The sequence below is a fragment of the Patella vulgata genome, chromosome 9, assembly GCF_932274485.2.
Source record: "Patella vulgata chromosome 9, xgPatVulg1.2, whole genome shotgun sequence".
Lineage (NCBI taxonomy): Eukaryota > Metazoa > Mollusca > Gastropoda > Patellidae > Patella > Patella vulgata.
Genome location: NC_065887.2, coordinates 15,940,731 through 15,954,695, shown reverse-complemented (window position 1 = coordinate 15,954,695; position 13,965 = coordinate 15,940,731). Strand labels below are relative to the sequence as shown.

General features: G+C 32.4%; 1 protein-coding gene across 1 annotated transcript in view; it reads left to right on the top strand.

Moving 5' to 3' along the window:
- LOC126807813 (disintegrin and metalloproteinase domain-containing protein unc-71) overlaps positions 1 to 6,938 on the top strand; it is a 47,692-nt gene extending 40,754 nt beyond the window's left edge. The window contains exons 16-25 of the mRNA XM_050532650.2: positions 752 to 866; positions 1,304 to 1,375; positions 1,725 to 1,820; positions 2,196 to 2,276; positions 2,757 to 2,871; positions 3,478 to 3,589; positions 4,335 to 4,451; positions 5,305 to 5,476; positions 6,058 to 6,274; positions 6,835 to 6,938. Of these exons, the coding sequence (XP_050388607.1) occupies positions 752 to 866; positions 1,304 to 1,375; positions 1,725 to 1,820; positions 2,196 to 2,276; positions 2,757 to 2,871; positions 3,478 to 3,589; positions 4,335 to 4,451; positions 5,305 to 5,476; positions 6,058 to 6,274; positions 6,835 to 6,938 (1,201 nt within the window). The remainder of the gene's footprint in view (positions 1 to 751; positions 867 to 1,303; positions 1,376 to 1,724; positions 1,821 to 2,195; positions 2,277 to 2,756; positions 2,872 to 3,477; positions 3,590 to 4,334; positions 4,452 to 5,304; positions 5,477 to 6,057; positions 6,275 to 6,834) is intronic.
- The last annotated feature ends 7,027 nt before the right edge of the window (positions 6,939 to 13,965 follow it).

Sequence of the window (13,965 nt, the reverse complement as noted above, 5' to 3'; positions counted from 1 at the left end):
ACCTGTCAATCAATAATACATGCCATGAAATTAGAATTTCTTCTTTATGTGTAAAGGGGTGGGGGGGGGGGGAATTGGAAAACGCATGCACGTTGCATCATTAGGTATTTCATTGAGTCAGGTTGTGTGGTTTTGATCTCCCACCTTTACGTGACAATTAGTAGGGTTGCCTGTCCAACATCGTGAGTTTTGTCAGGGTTCTCCGGTTTCCGCCCAGCCCACTGCTAAAGACCCCTATGTGCAAGCAATATGTTAATCCCAAAATGATCTAGTTTGTGTCGAGTGGACATTAAACCCCATTTCTCTCTCTCTTTTTATGTGTAAAAACTTAAAATATATGGCATAATTATTGTCCAACAAAACATATTAGATAAATCACATCAATGTTTTGAAAATGTTCTGGTGCATTGTGCTCAGCAAGATAACTTTAATGAACCAAAGAAGATATATCATTACTTCTCAGCAATATTCCATACTAGGACAAGGAGTAGGGTCGCCTGTCCAACCTCATGGATTTTCTCTGGGTCCTCCGGTTTCCTCCCACTGCTAAAGACCCCTATGCAAAGCAAATTTTTGAAATAGAATTTAATTATATATGTTAGTCCCGAAATGACTTAGTTTATGTTGAGTGAATGTTAAGCTATTATTATTCTCTCTCTTTCTTATATTAGATGTGATATTTGCCAGTATGAGATGGAAATATAAACTGTCTTATTTAAGATTAACCATTATGTTTGTTTATATTTTATAGAGGAGCTGGTGGATATCATTCTAGACAGTTTTCAAGTTGTAGTAAATCTGATCTCAATAATACATTAAATATGAACATTACATCATGTTTAACACAATCTAGACAACAAGTACAGGTAAATATTGGTCACTGTCATCAAATGATTTATAAACTAATTAGGTGGTGGCCTGGTGAGTACGGCACTGGTTTACTAACCAAGAGATCTTGGGATTGCTCTCAGTATTGACTGAAAAACTTTACTTTGGATCTTCTGTCATTGTTTCTCTTTGCCAGTGTTGCAGAATGGAGGGCCTGGCAAGGAATAGTGTCTAGTCATTCGGATGGTATGCACATGAAAGAATCCTTGACAGTTGCAATTCGAGAAAAGAGTAGACCATAGAGCCACCGTCAGGGCAAATTTCACTCAAGACATTGCCTAAACTTCAAATGTGAAGAATGTATTAATTTTAGATTCAAATTTGTATATTTTGTTAAATAAAAATACAAGAAATAAGTAATTAGAAATTGACTATTATAATTAATTAATGAGGACAATAATGTTTTTTTGTTTAGATTAACTTTCCCCAGTCATGTGGTAATAAAATAGTAGAAAGAGGAGAAGAATGTGATTGTGGATCGGATGAGGTAAGTTACTTTCAATTATTGAGAATTTTGAAATTGTCTAAGTTGTTTGGATGGGATGGAAAACCACGCTTCACCTGTGTATACATTAGCAAGAATGTGAAAGAACCCTTGACAGTTGGAATCTGAAGTAGAGTTGTTGAGGTTTAATATTTTGTGCCTTTATCAACCAGATTGACAAAAACAGCGAGCTTTGTCAAGGTGCAGTCATGAATGGTTTATTTTGGTGTCTAAGTGTTCAGAAGAAGAGAATGTGAGCACCGATTAGACCCTGTATCATGCTAGAAGCACACGGTAAAAATGAAAACATTCTATTTATGTTTATAATTTATGATATTTTGTATTTTTATAGGATTGTTTAAAGACTGATCCTTGTTGTGATCCTGATACATGTTTATTACGATTCTGGGCTCAGTGCAGATCAGGACAGTGTTGTCAAAACTGTACAGTAAGTATAAGTAACTGTTTACGATGTAAAACTAAGATTTAAAAACTAAAGTCTAGAGAGCATCGAAAGATGATAATTTTCAGTGGTTGATCAGGATATTGTGATTTTCTGTTCTAGAAAGATGTTATTCATTGTTTATTCTTAGTGACACTTCCAGTTTTTGCTTATAATGGACATTTAATAACCATTGAATCCTATCGTCTATGTTATTATTTTGTTGTTAATTTTATTCTATATTGTTTGGATTAGTTTGAAGTATATAATTTTATGTTTGAAATATATTATTTTATAATGTTTGAAATATATAATTTTATAATATTTGAAATATATTATTATGTAAGGTTTTTAATATATAATTTGTTTTGTTTATCCCAGGTTTTACCACGTAACACCATGTGTAGAGATAAACAAACAGATTGTGATGTACCAGAAGTCTGTGATGGATTACGTGGAGAGGTAAATCTTACTATCAATAAGAAATAATATAAAACATTTTAGTTAGAGATGGATTAAAATAAAAATATGGAACCATCGATCCTAAAGGGTATTCAGATTCATAGTCCATTAATACAGTGTAATTTATAGTATGCAGGGTTGTGTACCAAATTAACAGTTGTTACCATGACAAAGTTGTGTCAGGTGTTTTGTGAAGAGTACCCGTAAACCATTGAGCTTTTAGAGGCATTTAGTAACTGGATAGAGCAATAAACTAGAACACATACTTATGGAAGAACAATTACTAATTTATTTAGGTGACATTTCGAAGAGTATTCTCTCAACATGACAAATAAATTAAAGTATTTAGTGATCATTTGCATCTTTAGTAAAATATCAAAATTTTTCACGGTTTATTTCACATTAAAATGTACACAAATTGGTATATACTGTCAGCCTTTAATAAAGTTGAAAATTGAAATGTTTAACTGTATATTTCAGTGTCCTAGTAATAATTATTTACAAGATGGTCATCCATGTAGGAATAATACAGGTTATTGTTTAGGTGGTATCTGTCCATCATCACAAGAACAATGTCAACATATTTGGGGACCAGGTTAGTTCTAGTACCTGTGCAGTTATTTGATGAGTTACTTTATGAGAAAAAGTCCTATACTGGCACTAAACATGTCCTGCAAGAGAAGTCTAATGCTGATAATTTTACACACCTGGAAATACAAATGTCTGTTAGATGGCTTGGTGGTTACACCTTGGGTTGCCTCGGGCTGAAATTTGGGCAGTAAGGGCAGCTCAATTCGGGGAGTGATATACTAGTGACATTGCACTACCACTCCCAGTTTCAGAGTTATACTACTTCCGGTTTCATGAAACTCCTATAATGAATCTACCTGGACAATGCCGGGTAAACAGTTAGTAAAATATAAACTTTGATTAAACTAAATAACTAATAGTTAAATCTCAACAAGGGCTTTGTCTCCAAATGCAAAATTTTGAATGATGAGAAGTTGTCATTTTACAAAACAAATCAACAAATAAAATCTAGTGAAACTGACAATTTTTTTCTGGTTAAAAGGGAGCAATATAAAAATGTTTAAATACAAATAGATGTTTAAAATCTCCAAATTTGTCAGTCATGTGAACTCCTCAAGTAAGAAATCTGACAGTTTTTTTATTAATTAAATTCTTTTTTTTTTGTCATTAGAATCTCGAGGAGGTGATGATCAGTGTTTTGAAAGATTTAATCCTACTGGTAATTTTAATGGACATTGTGGTAAAGACGAAGCTACAGGAACATATGCTAAATGTTCAGCAGAGTAAGTTTATAAAATATATTATAGATTTGAGTTTGTTATCTATATTATAAATTTAAGTTTATGTTATGTAACATGGAAGATTTCTTTCAAAAATGACATTAAAGTGAGGCTAAGTATTATTATATCTAAAGTCTGTTAGTGAGATTATAAAATTCAGGGGCAAATAACTTGTCTGAAACCAATTCTTTATCAGTAGATATTATATTGAAATATAAGAAACACACTGACAAAGAAAGGTGGGATTAATGTTGACGACCCTACATTCCGTCAATTAGTCCCAATACTCACCAGGTAGATCCAGTCTACAACATTTATTAAAAAATCAAGTCAAGGTGTTTGTAATCTATTTTAGTAATCTGAGTTTATAATTTATGTTGGAACTTTGAGGTTATAGTTTACGTTGGAACTTTGAGGTTATAATTTATATTAGAACTTTTAGGTTTTTATATTAGATCTTTGAGGTTATAATTTATATTAGAACTTTGAGGTGATTTATATTAGAACTTTGAGGTTGTAATTTATGTTGCTTAATTTTAAATATTAGGAAACAAATCAGAATTATGTACCAATACCCCATTCAGTGTTTATCTTTTGTTTATTGACATTTATTAACTCTAATGGTATTTACTAAATAATGAATTATTTGATGAAATGTATTTTTTCTTATAAGTAAGGTGTCTAGGAGAAATGTTCAGGATTAAACAATCCCGACCACGTTTTATGAAAAATAAATATTTTTTTATAGGGATATGTTATGTGGATTATTACATTGTGAATTTGGTAATAAAGAACCATTGAATGGACCTGATAAAGGTTTCTCTAAAACAACTGTTTATTCCAATGATCAAGAGTATGAATGCAAGTAAGTACATCTTTGAAACATCCTGAAGGGGTGCTCAATTGTCATTCCAGAACCTTCTGAATTGAGTTATGTCACAATTATACCACTCAACAAACTACAATATTGTGAAAGTTAAATCTCTAAAAGGCTCAATTGTGTTCAATGTTTACAATGATATGATGAATTGAAAATTTTGCAGCAATCTTTTGAGAGCTTATTTAGTGATTTTATTTTCTTATTAAATGTTAAAAGGTCTATTTAAGTACCATTTTGTAGTGTTGATTAAACAATGAAGATATTATCCCAGAAATACAAAAGACAATATTAGGGTTTAAGTCATAGATTATATATCAGATCAACCTACAGCAATGGCGTGCAGAGAAGGTTATAAGAGGCAGCAATGGTCCTAGGCATCCATTTCACAGGGGTACATCCAATCAAAGTGTGAAATTAAAATTAAGGATTTCTTAAATTAGAAATCATCCCTGTTAGCTTTTTTGTACAAGCAGCCCTACTTAATTGAATTAAAAAGTATATTACATCTAGTTTTAAATATTTAAAATATCTTGCTTTCTCACATGTCTCAGTACTAGGTGCTATACTGGAGACATGGCCCAGAGCATCACCATACCTCTGGGGCCTGTTTCACGAAATATTAACTAAGATAAAATCGAAATTTTAGTAATTTGATTGGATAATATTAGATTAATTTTAATGCTTTGCCAATCAAAATTGAAGTATCTACTAAAATTTGGATTTTATCTTTAGTTAAGATTTTGAGAAACAGGGCCCTGACCTACAAGATCTCAATCATTTCTTCATTGTCTTATTTTGATGCTAAACATTTTAAGTGTTTGAATATGTTGTATTGTAGGAGTGTACATGGTCCGACTATGATGGACATGCCTAATATGGGTCTGGTACAGGATGGTACTAAATGTGGTAATAATAAGATCTGTGTATCTGTACGATGTGTTTCAACTGATAAATTTCCTCCACTCAGTTGTCCTAATACAAATCAAACTGTTATATGTTCAGGCAATGGGGTAAGACAATTTACAAGATATGTTAATAAATAAATGTGTAATGGTTTATTCTATTCGAGAATGCTTTGAAAATATTGAGAACAGATATCCTAGGAATACCGACTAGAAGAATATTTAGATGAAAAAATAATACTTTGGAAAATGCCATTTTTTCTCAGTCAGAAATTTAAGATTTGTTATTTTATTTTTTGACTGAAAGTTCAAAATCTAGACACAGAATTATTCAGAGATTTACAGATTCAGATTAGGATTCCAGAGTCACATTTGAAATATCCATAAGTAAGATTCAACTACAATGAAATTAAATGAAATTGGGTTTATCCACCTATTTTGCTGCACCATTAAGGATATACTTGTCTGGAATCAAATCCACAACCTAAGGCATTGAATCCATACACCTCTATCAGGTAATTCTGTAAGTCAGTAGGAAGGAAGAATGTCTAAACACAGGACACAGAACAACCTAAGAACAATCAAACAGCACAACATATATTTACATCCCTGCTACAGTCATATCATTAAAAGTATTTGAACGTGTATTTTTATTTTCATTTAAAAATTATATCTTTCTATCATTACAGCTATGTACCAAAGATAATACATGTTTCTGCCATGATGGTTGGTCTGGTCCAGATTGTACTATCAAAGTTAACATAACTACCAAAGTTCACTTGACAACGACACCCGTTTCTATAGTAACATCTACAACAAAAACTGTATTTGTTATACCACCTGTACAAACTGAAATTGACGATAATAATAACGAGAAAAAAGATCCAACTGAAAAACCTGTTTTAGGTAAGGTTTACTTATTATATTAATAAACATAAGTAATTAATCAATGAAAGATGTCATCATATTTTTAGTCAAAGAGAGGTATGGGGTGTAATGTCTACTTGATGCAAACTAGGCCATTTTGGCACTAACATATGGTACAATTTTATTTTAATGATTGGTATTCGCTTAGCTGTCTTTAATAGTGGACCGATCTAAAGCGCACTCATTACACCACCCACCTCCCCCATTTCTAGACTTAGTAAATGTGCAGATTTGAATCTCTTTAACATAATATACCAATTCTCTACTCTTCTCCTACCAAATAAAACCAGTAACCTTAACATATCTACAAAGGCACCATATTGCAGACTAAAATGCAAATAAATGTTTCTGGACCATACACAATAACAAGTATTAGAGTTAGAACATCTAAAGGTCACATTACCTCTATTGATTTCTGCCGCTATCTTTTTTTGTGATTGAACTACTGATGGATAATTCATTATCCTATATTAAACTCGATATTCAACTTTTATTCTGGGACGTTTTGGTTTTAATTCAACAATGTTTTTTAATTTCAGCTGAAATGCAAGGTTTAAGTACAATGTGGTTGATAATTATATTAGCCTCTGTTATAGGAGGTCTCATTATTATAATGAGCTGTACTTTATTCTGTTATAGGTAAGTTTTCATCTTTAAACTACGACATTCTAGATATATTAATAGTTAAAAGTAATTTAATCTTTAATATTTTGACTAATTTGTATATTGTGTTAAGCTACATACTGTTGAATTTAATATTCATGATCCCAAACTTCTCTGAATATTCATTACTATTGATAACTGAGGAAAATTTTTATGATATCTAGCAATGTTGCATGGAAACTGTGAACTTTGTAGAGCAAAATACAACTTAGATTGATTCAACAATGAATATTCATATGCAAAACAGTTGTTAATCAATGCGACATTGCTGATATCAAGTACACATTAATTGGTTCTACATCCTCTTTTGCAAGTCTTGGATTTCTTTAGACTGGTAGCATCCTGTCACACAAATGAAATGGGGTTAAACGTGGTACTGTTCTGCTCTGAACTGGGCTAATGGGTGCTATGAGGAAAATTTTGCCCGTACAGCTGCACTACGACCTACTCTTATATCGAATTCCAACTGTCAAGGTATCTTCTTTTACGTGCACGGCAATGTGTACACAGGACCTTGGTTTTTCATCCCATCTGAACGACTAGACAGCTGTCCTTGTCAGGCCCTCCGTGCTGCTGGAAAATCTGGATAAACTTTCTCGGCCAATGCAGGGATCGAACACTCGACCTCCAGGCTAGCGAGTCCGCGTCTTACCCACTCAGCCACTGTAACCCCCCATTCTGTCACATTTTGATACCATACTCACAGTGTTTCAATAAATCTACACTCAACACTACTGAATCCAGTCATACATAGATACAGTAGAGTTGAGTGTAGATTTATTGAAACACAGCGAGTATGGTGGTTATGAAGATCGGTTAATGTTCACCATTTTGTCATGAACTAGATACACTCATCTTTGATATTGAAAATTGAAATTAATTTTACAGGAGAAAAACTCCAACAATAAAACTATCTAAAGCTGTTGGTAAAAGTTTGATGGGTAAGAAAGGTGAAAAGGATGAGAGTAATAATTCACTAGCGAGTCATTATATCACATTTGGTCCTCTACCTCACAGGTATATTATATATTATTTTTATAGCTATTAACTTTGATCATTATATCACAGTTGGCCCTGTGCTTCACAGTTATATATAGTTTTCATAAATGTGACGTCATCCTTTAAATAGTGTAAGGCAACATACCAATCATAACGTTATTTATACTAGATGAAATATTTGACTCACATGATGATTTCATTGTGATGCACGTGTGGGATAGTGTCTGTATTTTAAGTTGTTCAATAGTCTCAAGCATTTACAGTGATACACACATTTAGTAACTGCAGTTAAAAATTTCTATTTACTTTAATACCTTAAATTAAAGGCTAAATTCTCTTAAATAATCAGAAAGTTTAAAAAATGTTTGTATAAAATTTGCTAATGTTAATTCTTCTTTGATAATTTAGGGGTGATAAGTTATTTGGTAAAAAGAAAAAGAAGCGTTTATCAAGTGGAGAAGAAAGTGAAATCGGTGATCTGCCCCCTCCACCAATTATAATCACTGATCCCAATAGTATCTTGCCAGAGAAAGGGATCCTTAAAAATTCTTTTATACGATTATCTGATGATTATCGTAGAAGCAGCGATTCAAATGGAGGATCTGAAGGCAAGTCTGAAAACGATTCAGTCGGACCATATATCTATGATGAAGACGAGGATTTAGAAGCGGAAGAAATTCGTGAAATTCTCGGAGAGGACGAATACGAACCAGAACAAGGAATGGAATATTTGGATAATTTGCCTGAATCTTCCAGTTTTGATTTCATGGTACCGCCTCCCCATCCATACAACTTTGGCATGCCATCACTCCAGCCCTCGCCCCCACCACCTCGACGATTTAAGCGTCTTGATAGATCAATCAGATCAGAACATCAGAATCCATCATTTTTATTTAGTCGTATTCCACCGCCACCCACATCACCTCCAAGATCTAGAGTTGTACGTCTGCGAAATCTCAATGATTTACTCCGGCAAATCGACAGACAAACAATTGATTTGTCTCCATCGCCTGATGAGCCGCCATTACAGATATCACCCAGCACATGTACTTCAGAGGATGTCCGAAGTAGCGAAACAGAGAACGATCGTGCATATCCAAGCATGTACAATACATGCTCTGACTACTCGCCCACATCCGTGACCAGCACAAGTACAAAAGACGCAGGTCGGCCATTTTTTGGTAACCTCAGCCAGTATATATTAAAACCCACCGAGATAAATTTAAGCGATGATGATGGCGAACTTCAACCTCCTACGATTGATATCCCTCCGCCAATGAATCCTCTAAACTTACGAAACATATTTAACATCGGACACACAACAGTTAATAATAGAGATAATGATACTCCTCTTAGTACCCAAGATAATTCTTCATTAAATGGAACAAGTTCATCAAAAAACGGAGGTGAAAAAAGCTCTGGATATGGCAGTGAACATGATCCAGAGCGATTTAGTACAGATGACGCCTCAAGATCGCAGTCAGCCTCTCCGCCATCCTACAGTGCTGTCATTAGAACTGGTCCAAACCAAATCAAACTGCTCCCAGCTGGTAAACTTCAGCAACGTGGTGTTTTCAAAGAAGGTGGAGAGTTACAGAAATTGCTGGACGGCTTGCCGAGAATAGATGCCGGATCGTATGAACGTAGTCCCATACAGGCTTTAACGTCTGCTGTTCATACATCAAGTGGCACTCTACCACCACCCAAACCTTTAGCAGAAGTCAATGGGGAAAATGGAAGCATGCCCTGCATTGATAGAAGTTTGGAAGAAATTCCACAAGATCTTCCCTCAAAAGATACCCCTCGTAAACCTAGTCGTAAGTCAAAATCCAAAAGACCTATCAGTTTAGGTGTATCGAAACATAGTCCTGAATCACCAGAATCGTGTAAAGACCGGAATTATATTAATCAGAAAGACAGTGCTAGCAAGCGATACAGTGCTCTAGAACGAGCGCGGGCTATTTTTGAAGGAGAAAACTGATTGTTGCTTTGGGATTGTTTTTGTGTGTTAATACATTAAATATGAAAAAAAAAACTTGTATTAATTGTGAAAATAAACCTGTGTGTTAATATATTGTGAAAAAAATGTATTAATACATTGATGGTGAAAAACCTGTGTATTAATACATCGATTGTGAAATCAACACTTTGATACATTGAGCTTTTTAATGTATTCTTTATAAATTTTACCTTGATTGTGAAGGATTCGTTTTTATTGAATTTTGACCTTGTGACCTGACGAAGATGCTGAGATGTTTTTGTTTAACACGTGTCTTATTTAAAGGGTTGTTGTTTGTACATGGAACTAATTAAAAACATTTCAAAATGGTGCTGTGCTGTTGTTTAAGTGGAGAAAATTAATATAAAATTGAACGTTTGTGGGGGAAAAACCCATCCTAATATTGATGTGAAATGTTAGTGCTTTGTAAATTATTGATCTACAGTAGTGAGTGACATTAGATTTTATGTAGATAAGGGGTACAATTTAGACCTTGTAAGGCTGATTTTGTTACAGTATTAGTGTAAAACTGTTGACCAAAATACCATTTTATTGACCATTAGTACTTAAGTACAAAATTAATTGGTAGCTATGAGTACTTCTCATATAATTAAATTAATTGGTACTGAGTACTTCTCATATAATTGAATTAATTGGTAGCTATGGGTACTTCCTATATAATTAAATTAATTGGTACTGAGTACTTCTCATATAATTAAATTAATTGGTAACTATGAGTACTTCTCATACAATTAAATTAATTGGTACTGAGTACTTCTCATATAATTAAATTAATTGGTAGCTATGAGTACTTCTCATATAATTGAATTAATTGGTACATATAGCTATATAATTCAAGTAATTAGTAGCTATGAGTACTTCTCTTATATAATTAAAGTCACTGATCATCTATTGAGGGATTTTTATTCCCATTCAAAATATAAAATTGTGAAAGTTGTATTCGGTAATTTATTTACAAAAATTTGGCATCCACTACAGATGATGTAAAGGGGATATGGCCAGTGCCATCTATAATTTTTACTAAAATTTCTCGATGGAATTCTTTTTAATACAATTGAATCCAAGCTACGAGATTGTCTGCAATTGATATTTTGATTTTGTTTTTTTGATTAAATGTTAAATACTCAATTGGAGTACAGTTATTAACATGGATTAAGCTGTGAAAAAGTGCAAGTAGATATTATCAAAACAAGTACGATCATACTATGGACCAAGAACTGACCATGTTGTTGGATTCAATTCAAAAATCTAATTCACCAGAATTGTTCAAAGAAGAAGCATGCCAATTTTCATATCGATCAGACTTGAATTGATGGAGCCTTAGGCTTTTTCGAAGAACGTCACCCCAAGAACAAGATGAATAGGGCCTAGCGGTTAGCGACCAGTTCCTGGTCAAACAAAAATATAAATGATAATCAGTGACTTTAAGAAGTCTTATATAGACTTAGTTTGTACTCTCAAGTACCCAATATTTTTATGTTGAAGCTTAGTATTATATTCATCTGTATGTTTTCATGGTGATTTCCTGTAGGCGAAGGTAGTCATTAGAGACATGTTAATATAGACAAGAATGACCAAATCTAGATAGAGACCAATTATTTATTTAACGAATTGTAAATCATTAATTCCTAAAATCATGAAACTTCATATGAATAATAGCGCAGATCTATTTGTTATGTGGAAGGATTTGTTGATTAGAGTGATTTGTTTATAGCTTGGATATAAAGTAGTACCTGATGCTCAAGTTGTGTTATTTAGATTTGCTCACCTCTCTGTTATAAAGTGTATGTGTTCTATAATTAATGAATAAATTTAACCATCCATTAGTATATCGGGATACTTGAAGTTTTAGAATGGAATCCAGAATCCTCGAAATGTGTCAATGGATTAAATATGAGAATTTCGGGCAACAATATCAACCAATCACAATAAGTATTTTGTTTACACGACTATTTGATTTCAGAACAGTTACGATTATGTTTCAATCAATGGTCATTCTAAAACTAAGGAACCTTCTAGACTGAAAATTGAGCACTCCCCACACCCTCTTTATGAATCTGATTGCAATATGCAAATCATTACATCTTACAGAATTTGGAAGTCAAAAGTATATACATTTTTCACACTTTCTTTTTTTAAAGATGTTTATTTGAATAAAAAGGTTTAATTTAGATTTTAGAGCCAACAAGAATATAGTTAATAAAATCTGAAATATGTCAAGAAAATAAAATAGAATATACATAATATGTTGTAATGGAAATATATTATTTTGTAAACTTGCCATAGATGTTCAATTGATTGATGGGAAATAATATAGATGCTGTTAATTAAGTCAACAAAATATATTTTGCTCAAATAATAATAATGACTGTAGATAATAGCTTTACCTATGTATGTCAGTTTATTAATGTTTTCGATTGTGTTTTGAAGAAGTTATATGACCTGTCATACAATAAAGCCAAAAGAACAAGTTATTAATATATGAAATAAATAGAGTATATATGTTTATTATATTATGTATGTAGAAGTGAGCAGTATTGTCAAAGTACAATCTAGTCATAATTTCATAGTTTAATTTAACTTTCAGTCATCATTCATTTGAATTCATCAGGGTCAGTAGTAAGCCTGGGTCAACTATAACAAATTAAATTTTACGATACAAGTCCTCCAAGTAGCCTTTCACATTCTTAGCTGAAATTGTTCCACTATCAGGATGAATGTTCAAGTACACCTTTCAAATTCTTAGCTGACATTGCTTCAACTAGCAACAAAACGATCATAAAGATTAATTAACCCCTGTAGTTTCTTCTCTAATGCTGAGTTTCACTCGGAAGGGGTAACAAACACTGATAGTCCTTAAGGATTGGCAATTTGCAATGGTTCGGTTTTGGATCTTTCATGGACATTTGGTTTTTTATTCAATAAATTATTTTTAATGGTTGCCCAGAGGCTATAGTGTTAATTATCAAATTATTTCGAGTTTAAACCACATACAAGAATATTTTAATATTTACAGATTTATAAATTTACATCTAGTTTTAATGTCATACCAATCTTTGAAATCAAATACCTTTACCAGAATATTAATGTCTATAATTGTCTCATACAACTGATTAAAGAATATTGCATATATTTTTCTCTTCAAAGATGAAATGTTGTGATTATATTGAAGAGAGGTAGGCATACATATATCATCATATTTGACCTTTGCCCTTATTTTGTCAGTGCAATATCTTGTAAATAGACTTATTATTTAGAATGTTTATGAATTATATTAATGCATAGAGCTTTTTTTAAAGTGTAAAATATTGGCATATTATATTGTACATTTTTAATGCCTTAAATATATTAATTTTTATGCAAATTTTTTTTTGTATTTTTGTAAATGTATTTTGTTTTGCTAAGAGCTTTACATTTCGTACATTGTCATGTTTGTGTGTCTGGAAAAATTATTTAATATTTTATATTCACTTAGTCATATCAATAACATAAGGCACTTAGTTTCATTGATTTAGATAAAATTAATATGTTGACCAGTTGATCTGATATGTTATTTGGGTGGCAAGACAAGATCTGTTCTATTGAGTTTTATAGAATGTAAATTGACAGATGATTCCCAGTCGAGCCCTGAATATACCATGGACTGGGAACCCATGACTATTTCAATAATGGGTAATGAATTAAGTATAAGGAACCTGCATGGAGTACCTGTTTCCCTTAAGCAAATTATTATGTAAACTGGTATACACATTACATATTTGGTAGGCTCTGTTGCTCTAGACAATTTGAGCTGGAGAGATCAAGACTACATATTTCTGTCTCATTTATTGACCACAGCTAGAGATCTTTTATTAAATTAAATCTCTTGAGAAAAAAAATTGTCGTCAAATATATATTATTGATTTATAGTTATTATACTCTGGCTAAATAAGACACATGGTCAAAAATCAAAACACAACTATGTATAAAGTTATGTTCTGTTTTCGTA